Genomic DNA, 19,654 nt, shown 5'->3' with positions numbered 1-19,654 from the left:
GATTGTGAGCTCTAAAATAGAGGAACTTAGGCGCTTATCTTCTCCCTCACAGCCCTTCTGTTTCAGATGCGGCAATTGCGAGCATCGGGCATTAGATTGCTGTAATGCGGTCTTATGCTATGCTTGTAATAGGTTAGGTCATCAATTGTCGCAGTGTCGTGCGGTGATTGAGAGACCCCCACACAGCCCACCAAAACTTGCTATGACAGAACAACCACAGCCAAAAGCATTCATACCCCCTGACGTCGGATCCAGGTCACAGCAGTCCATACCCATTTACTATGAGGTCTCGATCATGGATTCAATCAAAAGGCTAGAGACGGAGTTAGCTGAGATTAAGCAAGAGTTGGCGCTGATGAAACAGAGAAGTACTGAACCAGATTACCATGAACCTCACAAAGAATCTGGTATCGCTTTAACAGATCCTCCAACTGTTGAGATTTCTTGTGCAAGACCTGCTGGTAAAGGTACGAATACGAATTGTCGGACAGTCCCTGCTCAGTGGGTAGAGGGGGATGTGAGTAAAGATGTAGTACCATTAACCCCAGTGGATCAAGGTTCTTGGTTAAGTCAGATTGCTAGAACCAACATCAAGAAAGCCCAATTGGGTTCCGTAGATTTGAACAGAGTGGCACTTCCTAGGGATACAAGAACCAAATTCCAACGGGATCAGAGTTCTTGGTTAAGTCCTATTGCTAGAACCAACATCAAGAAAGCCAACTCAAGTTCCACAGATGTGCATCGAGTGGCACTTCCTAGGGAAACAAGCAAATTCAAACGAGCCGCATCAAAAGATAGAGAGAGCAGAGGTGTGAGGTTGAAGCCTGCGGAGATAGCGGCTATACACCTTGCGTTATTACTTGCCGTGGCTACAGATAATACAAATTGCTTTACTGTTTGCCGTGTTTAGATGCGAGCAGTGCGAGAGATTTACTAGAGGTGCATTCATTTGTGTAGTATAGTAGAGTTCTTTCTTGAATGGAGACATTAGGTAGAATTCTGTGTTTTTGGCATAAGAGTTGGGTGACAAAGAGTTGTCTAATACAGAGGGTTTTTTTTCTTTTTTTTTCTTCTTTGTAAATTGTAATAATATTTGTTTCAGTCAATGAAACGGGCATTTTTTGCCTTTTTTCAAAAAAATAAAAAACACCTTTAAATTTTTTTAAGTATAAACGATAAAATTGCTAATTTGTATTTATAAGGTAAGTATTTACCAGTAGAATACATAAAAGGGATAATTTCAATTAAAGAAGGTAGGTATTTACCAGTGGGCCCTGCTTAAAATTTCGATGTTAGAGTTTCACTAAAAGGTAGAATAACAGATTTTGATCATCTTAACTGCTAAGTTCGGTTAACATGTTGCTACTCGAGAGAAAATTGTTAGTCAAAAACTCGGAGTTGATTGCACGAATAATTCCTCATCGTCTTCATCCTCGTCATCATCCTCGGGGCCCACCCAGTTGCTTGGATGGTGTTGCGAATGATGGTTGCTTCCAAACACCATAACTAATAGTTTAAATTGAGAGAAAAAAATGTAAATAGTGATTCCAAAAATTGAAGTAAACAAAGATGTAGTAAACCTATATTTTATTTTACTCTGGTTTAGATAGAACCTTCTACAAATAAGAACTAACACAATATTTAGACGTAGTTGAAAAAAAATAAACATTTCTCATGTTTCCAAATGTTGAACCATTACAAGATTGGTTTATTGAAATCGTGCCAAGCCAATTTAGACAATCTGGTCTCATTTTCTTAAAATTAGCATTGGTTTGACCGTTGGCTGTTATGTGCTGATAACTGCAAAAATGTTGGTTTAGACACAAACATGAGAAATGTTGAGGTCTAGTTTCAAAATTAATGGTATAAATCAAACCTTGTGGCTCAACCGCCGTATCGGTTTCCATTCTTTGTTGTCTGCCAAATTTCTGTGAAGGAAAGCATCTCTCTTTTTTCTTTTGGAATTTAGACAAATCCATTCTTTAGAGCAAAAAAATAAAAATAAAAATAAGAGTAGGGTTAAAATGCCCCATTGTTTTCATGCCCCAATAATGTCTCACATTCTTATCTCCGTTTTCAAAGTCCAAACAGTCAATCCGAACCGCTTACCATGATCTCATATTAAAATGTCAAAATGTGCTTAGAGACCAAATTTTATATTTTTTTGGAAATCTTTTACTATTTTTTAGATAGATACAAAATCACTGTTTTTGGATGGTCTAGAATCTTCTGACTAACAATGATTTTGTCCCTATCGAAAAAAATAGTAAAAAAAAAAAATCCAAAAAGATATAAAATTTGTTTTTCAAGCACATTTTAATATGGATGTCATGTTAAGCGGTTCAGATCGACTGTTTGGACATTGAAAACGGAGATAAGGATGTGAGGCATAATTCAGACACCAATGGGACATTTTAACCCCCCTCTTAAATAAAATATAGTAAGATAGCAACAAGTAGAAGGATACGCATTGTCTGTGTTTTGTGGGCCCGAAGCCATTGGAAGAGCATTTACATTAAGATCTCTAATGATGTGTTGTGAAGTAAAAATAGGGTTCCCCTGTTGCTCTTGTTGGACCTGGTTTTCTCTACTAACTTGAGAGTTTCTTGCACCAGTACCTATAATAGAAGAGAGAGGAAAAAAAATAACTGCCGGCATGAAGAGCCCCGAAAAATTACCGTGGCATTGGTACAGTATGGTACGGCAGTGACATAAACTACCATCTAAAGTCTAAACTGATCAGTAAAGAGTAGTGCAATCTCATGGTGCAAAATATTGAGAGCTAAGCGTATTACCTGACAGATTACGTTTGTAATTATTGCCACCAAACCTGTTTGGCAGTACAATACACGGTGGCACTATGGTAATTATTGCAATCTAAACCATCGTTCTGTGCTATTGATTCATATCTCTGCTTTTTTAAGTCCAAATAGGCAATCCAAACTGCTCACCATAATCTCTATGTGATAATGTACTGAGAAACAAAATTTTCCATTTTTTAGAATTTTTTTACTATTCTTTTAAATAGGTAGAAATGCACTACTTTTGGATTGTTCCGAATCTTTAGATCAGGTGATTTTCTACTTATCTAAAAAAATTGCAAAAAATGTAAAATTTAGTCTCCAGGTACATTTTGATATGATGATCATGTTGAACGGTTTTGATCGACTGTTTCAACTTTGTAAAGTGAGATATAGATCCATATCACAAACCGTTCTGTGCTTTGCAAAGTACCGTGGTGTTACTCAAGGCAATGAACTAGGTATAGAGAACAACAGCATATGTTAAAGCAACACTGGTACAACATACGTACCAGAAAGATCTGACCAGATCTTAGTATGGGCAGAGGCATTCTCAACTCCAGTCGGTGTATGAGCTGGCTCACCGGGCTCCTTCTGCGGGGCCCGAGCAGCCTCATCTGTCGGTACACTGTGCTGATCTCTGTTGATCCCTTCAGTGAGTTGCGACACCAGCATAGTGGCAAGAACAAGGCCGGCATCAAAATCCGAACTCGACCCGTCATCTAGTCCAAATCGAGGTGCCATGAGTACTGGTCTGACAAGATGGAAAAATTAATGTTTTGGGTAAGTTGAAATATTAATTCAAATACTCTTGCAAAATTTAGAGATTAACACAGGAGGAAAAAGAATCCAAAAGCTGATACAAGAAAACTAACTCGCCGGCTTTCTCAAAAAAAAGGTGGATGTCAACCTCACATCCTTCACAAAATGCCAAGAAAGCCTGTTGCAAAATTATCAAAGGGAAAATTTTAAATTCAAAATAATTAGAAGTTAGATAAATTGATTCCATAGGCACTGTACATATATTGTGTGGTCCCAGAATTTTGTGGAGTAGTAACTAAACATTGCAATTTGTGTTTTCTTTTTGTCAAATAATGCACAGAAATCCCAGCTAAGGCTGTTGTTGGGATTATTTAAAATTTAAGAAATGCAACGAGGTTTCTATGAATTGTTTGACTAAAATGACAGCAAAGACAGACTTGACAAAAACCGCTATGTTTAATTACCAATTTGAATTTTAAACTTCAAAAAGTAAGGAGGACGATACTTTAGGACACCTACCGCCCCCCACCACCCAAATTTGTGACACCTCAGGTAACAGAATATATTTCTGTTCAGATCTGTACCGTCCAATCAGAACCTGCGCGACTATTAAAGTGGCTCCGTGCGTTCCACCTTGGGCTGAATTGGCCCGGATTCCGATCAGACGGCCGTGATCCAAACACAGAAATATTCTGTTTCCTCAGAGGATATGGATCCCCCCCGCCCCCCCAAGCCACCCACACACACACACTGAAACAAAAAGAAAAGAGCTCTAACTTTCAGTTCTTTGACCCCAAAGGTGACGTCAACCGGGTTGCCTCTATGCGAGTATTGCAAAAACTCCTCTGCAGGGTCTATCCACAGCTGTGTGTGCAACTTAGCATCATTATTATCTGTCATGTAAAAGTTACAATAAATATGTCATGATTACTTGAAACAATTTGTGCTAGAAATCTGAATAGAAAAATTTAAACTGTGAAAATTGGTTTTTGTTCGTGCAAGGATAGAACTGCAGAATGGGCCTCAATTGATTTTTAACTGAAGACCATTCAAAAGTAGTGGTTGATCCGTATCTAAAAAAATAGTAAAAAAGTTCTAAAAAAAAAATGTGAGATTTAGTTTGCAAGTACATTTTCATATGGAAGGAGAGAGAAAGAGAACCTTGAGCAGGATCAATATAACTACGGAGCTCCACGGCCTTGCCACCGATATCTCTAGTCACATCTGGGGCCCCAGTTGCAGGCTCAGTGGCAATTATAGTAATTTCATGTAATGAAGACTGAAAATTGGAGAGAAGGCGAGATAAATCCCTTGGCCGGACCACCAGACTACTGGGAAAGTGGGACCGGTCCAATGACAAATGTTGAATCTCGGGTTCTGAATTGCAAGTGATCCAGTATATCTTCTTCAAACCTGTTTGTTAGGATTCAAATTAAAGGTTTTAATGTTTCCTCTGGGTGCATATGCAAAATTACAAAGTAGTTCCAGTATGTTATGACGTCTCAGATAACATCAGACAAATTCCATGCATGTAATTGATGAACAACGACTGCTTGGTTATTTGCAAAAGAAAATTTCACTGTTCATATTAAGTCAAAAGATATAACCAATTTGTTCCTGATATACTGAGGATAGCTACACCATAACTCTGAAATAAGGACATCTAAAGTTATTTGCTTAATTTTAGTTTACTTGGACTTAAAAAAAAGAGTGCCACAATTAATAAACATAAATTGTCAACAGTCAACAATAAAAACAATAATCTTTATCCGAGTGAGGCTATGGTACTATGCATACTACGGATCAATATTTTTGTTTTCAAAGTCCAAATAGTCGGTATGAAACGTTTCGTCGTGATTTTCATATGAACATGTAATTGCAGACTAAATTTTACAATTTTTAGACTTTTTTTTACTATTTTTTGAGATATCTCCATTTTCAAATTCCATGGAAGGATGTACCAAAAATAAGCTTGAAAATGGAAAGAAGAAAGAGACAGTTGATCACCATGGAGACAATGGAGAGAGAACTGAATCTTGGCTGCATCAAAGGACGGAAGGGTGACAGCTAGACTGTCAACCGATGTGGGTGGGGTGCGAAGCACAGATATTACCGCCTTGAGAAGAATGCTACATTGCAGAGGATCAGGTGAGGAATCTGACGCACCACTCGAAGAAGAAACTGTGTATATGTCAAAGAAAGACGGGGTGAAAGAAATCGACTGGTACGCGGATCTCGATGCATTCAATGTGTGGAGCTCCAGCTGTCGGAAGAAGAGTGTGTATGAGATTCCAGTACTAAACCCATCTCAAAATGTCTTGATGTACATTTAATTTCTTTACTTTTTTGAAATATTTGTAGTGGTTCGGTTTGTGTTCATCCTAGACTTCAATTGAATCCAAAGTGCCTCTATAACAGTGCTAATTTCAAGTAACCGACTTATCAAAGTCATCACTTACCAGTATTCCAGCAATGAAGTATTATTTTTTCTCTCACTTTGCTAATTCTCGCTCAAACATCTTTGGAAACAAATCAACAATACCTAATCATCATATATCCCTTGAGGACCAAAATTTTGAAATGGGGAAAAGGAAAAGGTCTCAAAGAGGAAGAGAGAGGAGAACCTTGGAAGGGGAGGCCTGGAGAACGAGTTCAGAGCCGATGCGTGCTAGGCACGTGATGCAGCGGTTGAAGGTCTTGAGAGCGCTTCCACTCATGGACAGCTCCATTGCTGTAGTGGAGAGAGCGGCACCTGCGACGAGGCGGGGAAGAAAGAGCGCGCCTTCACTATTTCTCAATCACCGGCCCAGTTCGGCCCATTTAAGTTTTCCTAAGCCTTTGTAGTTCGGCCCATTTTAGTTTTTCCCAGGCCTTTGTTTCGGCAATGGAATCGGGTCGTCTGATGGTCTCATGCAAGGTTAGAATTAGAGTGGAAAAACGGGTTGTACCATGTCGTGACTAATATACTATAATTTTGATCTATATCATAATTAAGTTAAATTTGTACTTGTCGTGTTGTGTCGTAACTAAAATATTAAAAAGTAATCACAGCACACGAATGGTTATGCCACGTGAGTCACGTCATGTCCAAACATACCGTGACCAAACGTGCCTCGTGTGACCATTTGACCATAATTTAAGCTAGTTAATTCAAGATTCACCATTTGATCAATATCTAATGGTCCTAATTATACGTGACTAACATGATCACGTGTCGTGCCGTGATTAGATTTTTCATGTGTTGTGCCATGCCAAAGTTTTAAAAGATGATTACGGCACGGGATACGCGAATCACTGCACATAAACTAACACACATACCTACCGTTCCGTGCTGTAACCGTGCCGTTCAGTGACGGAGTCGATTCCGCTGTGCCATTTTTCCCATTCTACTTAGAATAATTATATCCGCATCAAGATTCATACAGATAATTTTATTTTATTAAAATTTATGCAGATAATTTTAAGTTTTGTACTAAGATTTATCCGCATCAAGATTTTTCTGGCTACCTTTTCTTCATATATTTTTACATCAATATTCATATGATGTTGTCTTTACAAGTATCCGCGAGCGTATTTTATTAATTTCATTTAGATAGTTCGATTATATATTCATGTGTCCTCGTTCACGGTAGATTTTCAACTTTCAAATAATATTAGATTAACCATACTCTTGAAAGTTTGACCTTATAATAATATTACATAAAAAACCATATACTAACCTTATAAAAATATTACACAAAAAAAACATATACACTTATCGAGATTGGCAAAGTCATATGTGCGCTAACATGCTCCATTACTGTATTTTTCAGTAATTATTGTCTTTGTTTTTTTTCTAGCTCCAGACGAATTCAGCATACTGCAGGATAGGATAGTTGTTCTACTCTAAAATTTCAAAATTAATTTTAAAGTATTTAGTTTTGGGTTCTCACTTCATCCTGAAAAAAACAAATGCTCTACTATGTTGAGTTTATGTTTCTCACTCTTTATGTACAAATAATTAGATTTTAGCAATCAATTTCGTCTCTCTTTTCTCCTATGTGATTTTTCATTTATCGTGATTTTTTTGTTGATTTTTTGGAGAAGAGACAACTCATGTGCATAAATGTAGAATACATGAGCCATGATATTTACACTTCTCAGTTTTCATAAACAGCACGTTGCACGGAAAAGGAAGAAATAAATTATCCTGATTGGCTCGGATATGTGGGCCCCGAATAAAATTAAATAAAAGAAAGGAAGGGGGTGGGGAACAGCTGTGATACGCACCGAATTCGTATCCTCTGCATTAACTCAAAAGGAATCTTTTGAGTTATTGTATCTGGACTGTCTGATTAGCTTTGAGATGCGTGCCAATTTAGATCTGCACTAAAATTAAAGACCCTATGTTTTAAGCGGGGGGTCAGATGTGCTCTGTTTATAATTGGAATGCTGATATCTATTAACTCAAAAGATGCTCTTTTGGGTTAATGCAGACTCGATACGCATCTCCCCTTTTTCCATTTTTTTTTCTTTGCTTTTGCTATTTCTTCTTCATCGGTTACAATTACTGGATGCCTCCATTTCTGATAGTTGTTTTACATTTTTATGTTTTTTTTTCCCATTTATTTATTTCATGTTAGGGGTTAACACACGTACACGGATGATATTACCAAACTTCTTAATATGTATGTCATGCTTATATTCAATTTTTTTTTGTGATGTTGATTATTTTTTTAGTAGTATCCAATTAGCTAATAGGTTTAAATTCGATTAGCTACTGAACTCTATATAGTTATTTTTTTGTCTTATCCTGATGGAAATTTTAGATCCGCTACTGGCTCAAATCAACAATACATGTGATCAAGCACATAGATAGACTTTAAGTTATGAGGATCAACCGATCAAACACATATTGAATAATAATTATATAGATTTTCACATAAAGTATGGGGGCTTCAATATTTTATTCTAAATTATAGAAAAATTATGTGTAAATACGGAAATTTTGAAAATAAATGAGAATCAATTAATCACCATTCATCTTTACTGGATCCTCTTTTTGTGGGTGGTCAAGACTAATGACCCCATACTCCTCGAATATGCCTTCAAATACAGATATATATATATATATATATATAAAAGAAAAATTGCTAGTGTACCCATACAAATTTTCAAAATAACCAATTTCTCCATAAAAATAACATAATATTCAATATCTCTATACAAACTTAACTTTATTTCTTCTATCCCATTTCTTTTATTAAACCTTTTATTTACTTATTTTGAAAATAAAATAGACAAGAGAAAGGGGAGGTAGCACAATTGGCTAGAAAAATATTCTAGAGTTGTTATACCCAAAGGTCGAGAGTCCGATTCCCTCTCACGAACCTTGGTAGCTACTAACAAGTTTTCAAAAAAAATAAAAAAAAATAAAATAGACAAATATAACTTCCTCTCTCCTCTCTCTCTCTCCTTCCTCCTCTACCTTTTCTCATCTTTAACCCATGGTGTTTTATTTGTGGAGGCAGAATGAAATTATAAAGTCCAAGTTAATGAATAATTTTTATTTGTAAATAATTTTTTACTGCTTTACATTTTCAAATTATTTTGGCCCTCTGTAGTGAGTGAAGTAGCCTGATGAACTCCGCGTTTTTCTTTTGACCTTCTTATTTGCCTAATGAATCTCTTTCACCATCGCATTACATCTTGAGACTTCTCAATGACAGAAATTGGATGAACATTACAAGAAACAAGTAATAAGAGCGTAACTTCTTCTCTACCAAGGTTTTCATAAAGAGTGTAACTTATTTTTATTGTAACTTGAAAATTGTGTGTTTTCTTGAGCAAAATAAGGAAATATTAAAATAAAATTGAGGCATGCATCAAATTAATGGAGTTTCTATATATCTGGTACCACAGTGGGTCTTACTTTCTGTACAATTCATTTTCTAAATGATCACGGATCACTAGATAAATAGATTCTTTTCCATTATTCAGAAATAATCGAGCTTGCATTTTTCGATTTTTTTTTTTATAAACGATAATTAATTAAATTAATTTTAGCAAAGTAGTATGATTACTTTTTTTTTTCCAAAACCATAAGGACCGAATTTCAAATTCGGTCTCCATATTTTACTTTTTTTTCTGGACCGAGTTGGAGATTCGGTCTCCCTTTATTTTGAAACAGGAGGCTGTCCCTGGCAGAAACAACTTGTTTTAGAGGAAACATAGACTGTCCCTAGCTGAAACAGCTTATTCCTGGCAAAAACAGGTTCGAAAATAATCACAGAAATACAGACCGTTCATAAAAAGCCGAAACAGAGGAAAATGTGGAGACTGAATTCCCAATTCGGTCTCTCCAGAAAGTAAAATTTGGAGACCGAATTGGAGATTTGGTCCTTACGGTTTTTGTAAAAAAAAAAAATAATCATGCTGCTTTGCTAAAATTAATTTAATTAATTATGGTTTATAAAAAAAATTTCTCATTTTTGTCATATCCCCTAGATTTACCACATATATGGCAACTAAAACCTCATAATTTTTATCTATCATCAAAAGCATAAGCACAATGAAAGTTTCAGGTTCTCCAAAAGAAGAGACTACTAAAAGAACCTGAGCACATATGTTCATCCTTACACAACAATTTAAGCTTGTATTTAGTGCTGGTACATGTCCAGTACCTATACTCTTCACCTTGTCTTTCTAGCAGCAATTCCATAATACAAACATTTTTATAACAGTCTACATGTAGAAACTAACTATTGTTCAAATGATCACATTTTTAATTATAAAAATATTCATATTCTTTGGGTGCTCTCAGAAAATGATTGATACCTTGGCATCTCATTTGGATTTATCTTTTATTCCCATCTTCAAATTTGAACCATCTAGAGTGACATTTCTCTTTTTGTAGTTAAGAAATAATTCTTTTTTCCAAATTGCCTCTTTCCATGATATATAAAATTCTAATGGTGTCAATCTTTTCGAAACCATGCTTAAGAATTTAGAAATAGTCACAAGAACACTGTTCAAAAGCACTAATTTGCCTCCAGAGACAAAACTATGTTTTCCCATACAATCTAATTTGTTCTCTATATAGCCTAATTTCTCCTAACACAAACATCCTCTGAAATAGGCTAGATTTTGACAGAGAAGATAGGAGGAGGGTGTATTTGTCTATTTTATTTTTAAAATAAATAAATAAAAGGTTAAATAAAATAAAGGGAATAGAAGAAATAAAGTTAAATTTGTATGGGGATATTAGATATTATAGTGTTTTTAAAGAGATATTGGCTATTTTGAATATTTGTATGAGTACACTAGAAATTTTTCCTAAAAAAAAAAAGCATTATGATGTTGGTATAAAATTTACTGCATCGCTGATAGCAATAAAATTTCCAGAGACATCTTTGACAACTCTCGAACGACATTGTGCAGGAATAGCCGAAATTTTTATCAATACCATTTAAAATAAAAAATCAAAACAATCGTGAAATTGGGGAATTTCAAAAATACCTGAGCTGCCAATTCAATCTGCAGCTTCATTCTTGGAGAGCCGCAGATTGAATTGGAGGCCCCCAAAAACAAAAAAAATGCACTGTATAGAGCCGCAGATTGAATTGACTTCTCGGGTATTTGTGAAATTTTCCAAAAACCATGGGTTTTTTTTTTTGGAATATGATATAAATAAAAGTTTCAGCAAGAATATATAGTCTCCTCATGCGGTCTCCATGCATGATTGGATATATTTGTAGGTTCCGTATATTTCAAGTCTTTTAGGGGACTATCTTGAAAAGTTACATTGCAAAGTCAATAATAATAAAATAAGAAATAAAATATAGAAGATTGACCCCACTCTGTAGCTATATATAGCCAACGCAAGACACGGTTCTAATGCCACTCTCTCTCAGTCAATATTCCTCTGCTCCAATAGATACGAAAACAGAGAACAAGCATCAGAAGCTTCAATCTGTACCATACATATGCTTTAATGGCAACTAGAATTGCAGTGTACTATTTCTTCCTTGTTCTCCTCCTCTCTGTTGTTTTGATTGCCGACTCGAGAGTTCTAGAAAAGATCGAGATAGCCAATTTTGTTAAAACCTCAGAAGCAATCAAAGCAACTGTTGTTGTCTCAAATCTTGCTCGGCCGTGGATGAGAGACAACAACAGTTGCTTTGATTGATTCTGAGGTTTTAACAAAATTGGCTATCTCGATCTTTTCTAGAACTCTCGAGTCGGCGATCAAAACGACAGAGAGGAGGAGAACAAGGAAGAAATAGTACACTGCAATTCTAGTTGCCATTAAAGCATATGTATGGTACAGATTGAAGCTTCTGATGCTTGTTCTCTGTTTTCGTATCTATTGGAAGGGGAGGCCTGGAGAACGAGTTCAGAGCCGATGCGTGCTAGGCACGTGATGCAGCAGTTGAAGGTCTTGAGAGCGTTTCCGCTCATTGACAGCTCCATTGCTGGAATGGAGAGAGCGGCATCTGCGACAAGGCGGGGAAGAAAGAGCACGCCTTTACTATTTCTCAATCACCGGCCCAGTTCGGCCCATTTTAGTTTTCCCAAGCCTTTGTTTCGGCAATGGAATCGGGTCGTCTGATGGCCTAATGGATTAGGTTAGAATCGGACTATCCGCATCAAGATTCGTAAAGATAATTTTATTGTATTAAGATTTGTGTGGATAATTTTAAAATTTGTACTAAGATTTATCCGCATCAAGATTTGTACTGGTTTATGCGGCTACCTTTTCTTCCTTTTTTTTTTATATCAATATTCATATGATGTTTGTCTTTACAAGTATATATACGCGAGCGTATTTTGTTAATTTTATTTAGATAGTTTGATTATATATTCATGTGTACTAGTTCACGCTAAATTTTTAGCTTTTAATTACTATTAGATTAATTATGCTCTTGAAAGTTTGACCTAATAATGATACTAGAAAAAATAAAAAACACAAAAAAGTAGGAATATCTTAGCCCCTTTCTCTCTGCCTTCTTCCGTCCTGACTGTAATTGTATGGTAACTTGGATCGTAGGTGATAAATTATCACCAATTTTGATGTGTGTATATATAATAAGACTTTATATATATATAGTAAAATGCGTTTCTACTTCACGCTGTATTTTCATTTTGAAATTCCAAACGACCGATCCAAACCGTTAGATGTGATCTCCATATTGAAATGTGCTTGGAGACTAAATTTTACATTTTTTGGAATTTTTTTACTATTTATTAAGCAATTTTGAAAACTGTTGTTTTGCTGTGAATAGTAAAAATTTCTGAACCATCGGATCAGCGATTTTCAAAATTGCTTAATAAATAGTAAAAAAAAATTCAAAAAATATAAAATTTGGTCTCCAACCACATTTCAATATGGAGATCATGTTAAGCAGTTCGGATCGGTCATTTGAATTTTCAAATTGCAAAATATGAATGTGAAGTAAAATAGTCGCTTTAATTCGCAACTCACCGTAGCCCATCTCTCTTTCTCTCTCTCTCTCTCTCTCTCTCTATATATATATATATATATATATATATATATATAGAGTTAGGCTGGGGTGCTATGGATAGCATAGTGGCCTCTATGCTACGGCTCAATATTCGAGTTTTCAAAATCCAAACGGTCGATCCGAACCGTTCATCTTATTCTCCATATTAATATATGCTTGGAGACCAAATTTTATAATTTTCTGAATTTTTTTACTATTTATTAAGCCACTTTGAAAATCACTAATCCAACGGTTTTACTGTTTTGTGCAGCCACCGTTGGATTAACAATTTTGTAAAATACTTAATAAATAGTAAAAAAATTCAGAAAAATGTAAAATTTGGTCTCCAAGCAGATATTAATATGGAGAATAAGATGAACGGTTCGGATCGACCGTTTGGATTTTGAAAACTCGAATATTGAGCCGTAGCATAGAGGCCTCTATGCTATTCATAGCACCCCAGCCTAACTCTATATATATATATATATATAGAGGTAGGCTAATATACAATCGATTGTTCCTAGCCTCCCGTGCAACCAAGTCGTTTTTCAATTCGTAGCTTCTGATTTTACTGTTTGGTTAAGCCATCGTTGGATCAGCGATTTTCAAAGTAGCTTAATAAATAGTAAAAAAATTCCAAAAAATATAAAATTTGGCCTCCTTGCACATTTTAATATGAAGATCACATCTAACGGTTTGGATCGATCATTTGGACTTTAAAAATCAGAAAACAACTTGGTTGCACGGGAGGCTAGGAACAATCGATTGTATATTAGCCTACCTCTATATATATATATATATATATATATATATATATATCTGTGTGTGTATGTATATACATACAAAGAGAGAAGTTTTCCATTTACACTGTTTTTTGGTGACATCAGATTACACCCTATATTTTCGAAGTTTAAACAGACGATCTAAACCGTTCGATATGATGAATATATTAAAATGTGCTTGCAGATCAAATTTTACATTTTTTAAAAATTTTTTTTACTATTTATTAAGATGGATACAAAAATTCAATTGTCTGAAAACAACGATTTTATAAAATACTTAATAAATAGTAAAACAATTAAAAAAATATAAAATTTGATCTGCAAGCATATTTTATTATATTTATCATATTGAACGATTTGAATCGACTGTTTGAACGTTAAAAAATTTAAAAATATAAAGTGTAATGAGGTATCATAAAAAAACGGTGTAAGCGTATCCACCTCATATATATATATAATTCACACACACCAAAAATTTATTTCAAAATTAATTGGACTCTCCCTTGAGATACTTTATTTTTCTCTGTAAATTTATTAACAAGAAGTGGTGGTGAATTGGGTCTCACTTTGCATAGACTATTGACTAAACGACCGATGTGAATTTAATTTGGTGTGGGCAAATAGTCTCGATCCCTGACTTAATATTCAACAACTGTGCGTATTATTACCGGCCGCAATATATCTTTCTTTCATTCATTTACTAACAATCAGATATGAATCCTCATATCTATGTCTGTTTCTAACATATTTTCAATGTTAGTCAAGAAGTCAAAGAATCAAAGCAATACAATTCTAACGCAATTCTTTGTCGATATCTCGCATCTTCTCGAATTATTTTGATTCAGTCAAATGTATTGACTAGTTTCTGAACTTGAACGCGTAGTATCAATTGACAAATTTAACAACGTGTAAGATCATTTTCCTTACCACGTAGCACGAGATAGAAGTCGTGGAACGGCTAATATTAACAAAAAAACAAATTAATTAAGAACCATATTTTAATTACGTACAGTTTATACTAACGAGGGAAAGCAATTAATAGCCCTCTCTCTATATATATCTCTATTTAAATCGAAGCTTTGCCACGGATATATATGTACCACCAGAGGAAAACCATAACAAAAAGTGTGCATCATACAATGGTTACACTTACACTGTGTTGCATTTTGCATCTTCTCTTTTTATGCGTATTATCAGTCATGGCCGAAGATGTTGATCATCTAATTTCCTTCAAAAATTCTCTTCCAAATCCTAATTTGTTACCCAACTGGAACCGAATGAATAGAGTGTGTGAATTTCAAGGCGTAACATGTAAAGGAAGCAACGTGTCTTCTCTGACCATTGAAGGTCTACCACTCGATGTAGACTTCAATTCAATCTCAGCTCATATCCTCTCTCTTGAAAACTTAGAAGCGCTCTCTCTCCGTTCTACTAATCTCACTGGATCCATCTCAGCCCTTGAAAACTGCACCATGCGACTCAAAGAACTGGACCTATCCAGTAACAACCTTCGAGGGTCTGTCGCTGATACAACTTCTCTGGCGGCCTCCTGTCATTCTCTTCAGTCACTCAACCTCTCCAATAACTACATTGGCCAGGCCTTCAATCATTCATCTCCAGTTCTCGCTCACCTGAAGATGCTTGATCTCTCCAACAACAAGATCACAACCAACAAAGATATTCAGTGGTTATTCTCTAAATTAAGGTTACTCAAACATTTAGATCTCTCCAATAACACCATTAAAGGCACCATACCACAAATTACCAATTGCACCTCTTTGCAATATCTTAACCTATCTTCCAATCAACTCACTGGTACCATACCGGCTGGTACGTTCTCAGGCTGTCTAAATTTAACTTATCTAAACCTCTCATCTAACCATTTTACCGGTATGGCCCCGCCAGACATAGAGGCATGCACAAGTCTTGTCACACTAAGCCTCTTCAAGAATAATTTTTCTGGTGTATTTCCCATCTTGCCCATGGTTGCCATACCTAGACTACAGGTCCTAGAGTTGGCATTTAATAACTTCAATGGTAGTTTACCCAAATCTATTTCAAATCTTACAAGTCTTGAGTTATTGGATCTTAGTGCGAACAAGTTCTCGGGTTTGATACCACGACCTTTGTGCACCGGTAGTATGTCTAGATTAAAAATATTATACTTACAAGATAACTATTTTACCGGGTCCATACCTCATTCCCTAAGTAATTGTACTTACTTAATCACACTTGATCTGAGCTTGAACTTGCTTTATGGGTCCATACCTAGTTCTCTAGGGTCTCTCCTCAACTTAAAGGATCTTATAATGTGGCAAAATAACTTGAATGGTGAGATACCCTCCGAGATCTCATCCCTTAAGTCACTTAGAAGCCTACTCTTGGACTACAATAACCTGACTGGTACAATACCAGATAGGTTAACAAATTGCACCAACCTCAACTGGATTTCTCTAGCAAGCAACCGTCTTTCGGGTTCGATACCCATTTGGATTGATAAGCTAGAAAAACTTGTGATTTTAATACTAAGAAATAATTCCTTCACTGGGTCGATACCACAAGGGCTTGGTGACTGCAAGAGTCTGACACTTTTAGATTTGAGCAGCAACCAACTTAATGGGTCCATTCCACCTTCTTTGGTAAAACAATCTCGTAAATTTGTGGCGGGCCTTATGGATGGTTGGTCATACTTCGCCGAGAGAATTACTGACAATAAGTTATGCCACCGTATGTTTATCTTTTTGGAGTTTGGTGGTATCAGATATAACGACCTCATGCGCATGCCGACTACAAGTCGTTGTAACTTAATGGGAGGTAATCCGGCTCACATTAGCAAATTTGGCCAAGAAATTGTAGACAATCAGCTTTTCTTATCATTGAGTTTGCTTGATTTGTCATACAATCAGCTCGATGGCCAAATTCCATCCGAGATTTCTACAATGCAATCTTTGATCGCCTTGTACCTCGAGCATAATAACCTAACGGGACCATTGCCACAATTGGGAGACATGCCAAGCTTAATGATACTTGATTTATCACATAATATCTTACAAGGGAGGATACCCTCTTCCTTTTCAACCTTGTCCTTGTTCGAGTTGGATTTGTCAAACAACCAGTTAAGCGGGCCCATACCAGAAGATGGTTCTTTGATTACATTTCCAGAATATGCATTTGCGAATAATTCAGGTTTGTGCGGGTTACCATTGCCACCTTGTAACAACAGGTCCATGCCAAAGGAAGACGGGTCTCGGCAGTCATCAACAAATCATGGGTCCTCTCAGATCTGGTGGCTCGTACTAGGGTTACTTATCTTTATCTTCTTGATTATTGGGTTTGTAATCGGTCAATTTATAAGATAGGCCACATATGTCTTTGATGTAACTAGTTATCTGCAAGTATATGTTAGGAGTTTTGCTTAGATTAAATCGGATTTGCATAACTCATAAATGTCTGGGGGTTATCAATTTTAATTTCAGTTACAAACTTCATATATGAATAATTGGTTTTATTCCTTGTCAAAAGAGCTGTCAGCATGTTCTTTCTTTCGTTGTGTCTTTAATTTGTTTATTTGAGCATCCATATAGTAGGATTTTACCTCCTATTTATGTGTGTGACACTATTCAAATAAGAAAGGAGAAGAAAACTTGAAACCAGTACCATTAATTCCTGCTTGCCTGGTATGGGCAGAAAAATATATGTATTGAAAAAATAACCACAAGGATCATAATAGGTGGTCTGAAACCAAAAAAACGACGTAAAATGACTTGATAATAAAAAGAAAAACACAGAAAATTAAAGTCGGTCATCATACTATACCATTCAAAAATGGCCATACAAGTTAGTGATAATTGGTCCAAGAAGAAATATTTAAGAACCAGATTGTAACTTCTTCTTTTTCCTTTATAAGCAGGGCCTTTTTTTCTGTGAAGGAATTACCCTTTTCTTTAGTCACCTTGATAATACTAACAATGACTTCTCAGTCACATCTCAACTCATTGAGAAGAATACATTTTGGGATAACATGGTGTCCCAATAATACATGAAAATCATAGATCATTGTCTTATTAACTCATAGACATAATAAAACATAACGTGTTTTACAATTAGAATACGTAATTTAGAATCCGTAAATCCAAAATAAAATAGCAAAGGAATTTAAATCTTACAGTTCTGAACTGAAGACATCTTTAGGCAGAAGCGTTGGTACTGATTTCAATGATTTTTGCTCAGATCTGATGATGAAGACTTTAGAAGTTTTCTTTATTTCTCTTTTTCAAAAATGGATGAAACTTTTCAGAAGGAGATCCCTCAAAAACAGTAAGTCTTGAAACATTTCTAGAATTGAATCCGTCCAAATAGAGAAGAGGTTTCTTTATATTATCTGTGGTAACATTTGGAACCGGTACATTTATTAATAGCAATCCGAATTTTTCCATAAAAAATTCAGATGTCTTCTCGTTAATTTCTTTAAATAAAATTGATACACAGTAATAACATATGCCACATAATAAAATAAAACTAACATTAACTCATTAGTGTCACATAAAATGTTGTGAGTAACAGTAAAAAGTAACAATTGAGTAAGAGAAGCTGTCCAAATTAGCTCGGACTGGACAATATTGAATAGTCAACCTTAATTGATACGGTAGATATATATATATAAAGGTCTCTGGTCTCAGTCAATCCGTCTTTCTCCGTTCAGTACTGACAAAAATATACGGGTCCCACATGTGGAATTTTTTTAAAAACCAAAAATAAAAATATATATTTTACCAAACTAACTTGAATTTTTTTATTTTTTTGTGAAACTGAAATGATATCTTGGTCTGAGGTGTTTTCACAAGTTTTTACATCATTTTTTTTTATCAAAATATATGAAAATGGCTCGGACCGAAATGTAATTTCAGTCCCAAAAAAAAATTCGGACCAAAATAACATCTTGATTCTTATGATTTTGTAAAAATTCGGAGGACCAAAATAATTTATATCTCATTGGATTTAAACCGGCAAAATCGAGACAATACTTTGAATTTAAGAATTCGGAATGTATTAGTAAATTCCATTAAGTTAAGATTTGGGGATAGTTACCTTAATTTGACTGATCTAGGGAAGCATGCTTTTAATGACAGTACCTTAATAAATGCTGTTCACTTTTTATCAAATTATGAATTTGGTGTAGATGATGAAAAAGCAAAAAACAGTCTCGCGACATTAATCATTCTCATATGTGAGGCAATCCGATTTGAAAATGTAACAACTTTTATTTATAAACAATTAAAAAATTCTGCATCCAAAACACTTGGATCAGAAAATCTAGATGAGACGATACGCTCTTGGGCAGAAATGTCCCGCAACCTCTTAGATCGTAGGAAACCGTTAGAAAATAAAAAGGTTCAGGAGTATAAAAGTGTAATTAAAATGGTTAAAGGAATTCTCCCTAGTGTGCAAATGGGGCGCTACCGACTTGAAATTGACGATCCACCTCTGCGTGCACCAAGGCATAGTTAAATGATCCTCCAACTCTGGAAAAACATCATTGCTTCTGGCTTTTTTTTTTGGTTGCCTGTAGTTGCTTAAAAATTAGGTGCAATCTTCACCAAGTGATTGTGTGCAGTGGCGGAGCCACAGTGGCACAGGGGTAGGCATAGGTTCTTCGATATGTCTTGCCTACTCTTGAATTTGATTTTGCCTACCTCTAGATTCAATTCAGAGATGGTTTGTGAGTTGTTTAATCTAATTAGGAAAGAAATATATTTTTAAATCTTTGTTCATTCGGCAATGCACATGCAATTTTACAACCGATTTGATAGGCAGAATGCAATTTGGT

The 19,654-nt window shown here is 35.4% G+C and overlaps 3 protein-coding genes across 4 annotated transcripts in view; 1 reads left to right on the top strand and 2 right to left on the bottom strand.

Moving 5' to 3' along the window:
* Positions 1-19,654, bottom strand: part of LOC144555263 (uncharacterized) — a 91,736-nt gene that overhangs the window by 18,103 nt on the left and 53,979 nt on the right. The gene's annotated exons all lie outside the window — the stretch shown is intronic.
* On the bottom strand, positions 1,161-6,375 carry LOC144556059 (uncharacterized). Of its 2 annotated transcripts, none has more exons than XM_078304551.1 (9): positions 6,188-6,375; positions 5,571-5,826; positions 4,725-4,976; positions 4,341-4,456; positions 3,677-3,741; positions 3,314-3,555; positions 2,468-2,618; positions 1,877-1,917; positions 1,161-1,506 (listed from the first exon to the last, which is right to left on the bottom strand). In XM_078304551.1, exons 1-9 carry the CDS (start codon positions 6,290-6,292, stop codon positions 1,385-1,387), a joined length of 1,350 nt encoding a protein of 449 aa, XP_078160677.1. In that variant the 5' UTR covers positions 6,293-6,375; the 3' UTR covers positions 1,161-1,384. The 2 variants fall into 2 exon arrangements, with proteins under 2 accessions (XP_078160677.1, XP_078160676.1); XM_078304550.1 differs by having other exon boundaries at positions 1,203-1,506; positions 1,877-1,955.
* LOC144556015 (uncharacterized) lies at positions 14,933-17,454 on the top strand. The gene has a single exon (XM_078304484.1). The coding sequence runs from the start codon at positions 14,967-14,969 to the stop codon at positions 17,184-17,186; it is 2,220 nt and encodes a 739-aa protein (XP_078160610.1). The 5' UTR covers positions 14,933-14,966; the 3' UTR covers positions 17,187-17,454.

This window comes from Carex rostrata, chromosome 6 (genome assembly GCF_964058835.1).
Source record: "Carex rostrata chromosome 6, lpCarRost1.2, whole genome shotgun sequence".
In the NCBI taxonomy this organism is placed as follows: domain Eukaryota; kingdom Viridiplantae; phylum Streptophyta; class Magnoliopsida; order Poales; family Cyperaceae; genus Carex; species Carex rostrata.
This window is presented reverse-complemented; position numbering and strand designations above follow the sequence as displayed.

What these genes read in the sequence shown, in the direction of transcription:
- LOC144556059 (XM_078304550.1), bottom strand. Translation starts at nt 6,292, where the DNA reads ATGGAGCTGTCCATGAGTGGAAGCGCTCTCAAGACCTTCAACCGCTGC. An exon ending in TCCAGGCCTCCCCTTCCAAG is followed by an intron (nt 5,827 to 6,187) that starts GTTCTCCTCTCT and finishes TTCTTCCGACAG; the next exon opens with CTGGAGCTCCACACATTGAA. An exon ending in TTTTTTGAGAAAGCCGGCGA is followed by an intron (nt 3,556 to 3,676) that starts GTTAGTTTTCTT and finishes CCATCTTGTCAG; the next exon opens with ACCAGTACTCATGGCACCTC.
- LOC144556015 (XM_078304484.1), top strand. Translation starts at nt 14,967, where the DNA reads ATGGTTACACTTACACTGTGTTGCATTTTGCATCTTCTCTTTTTATGC.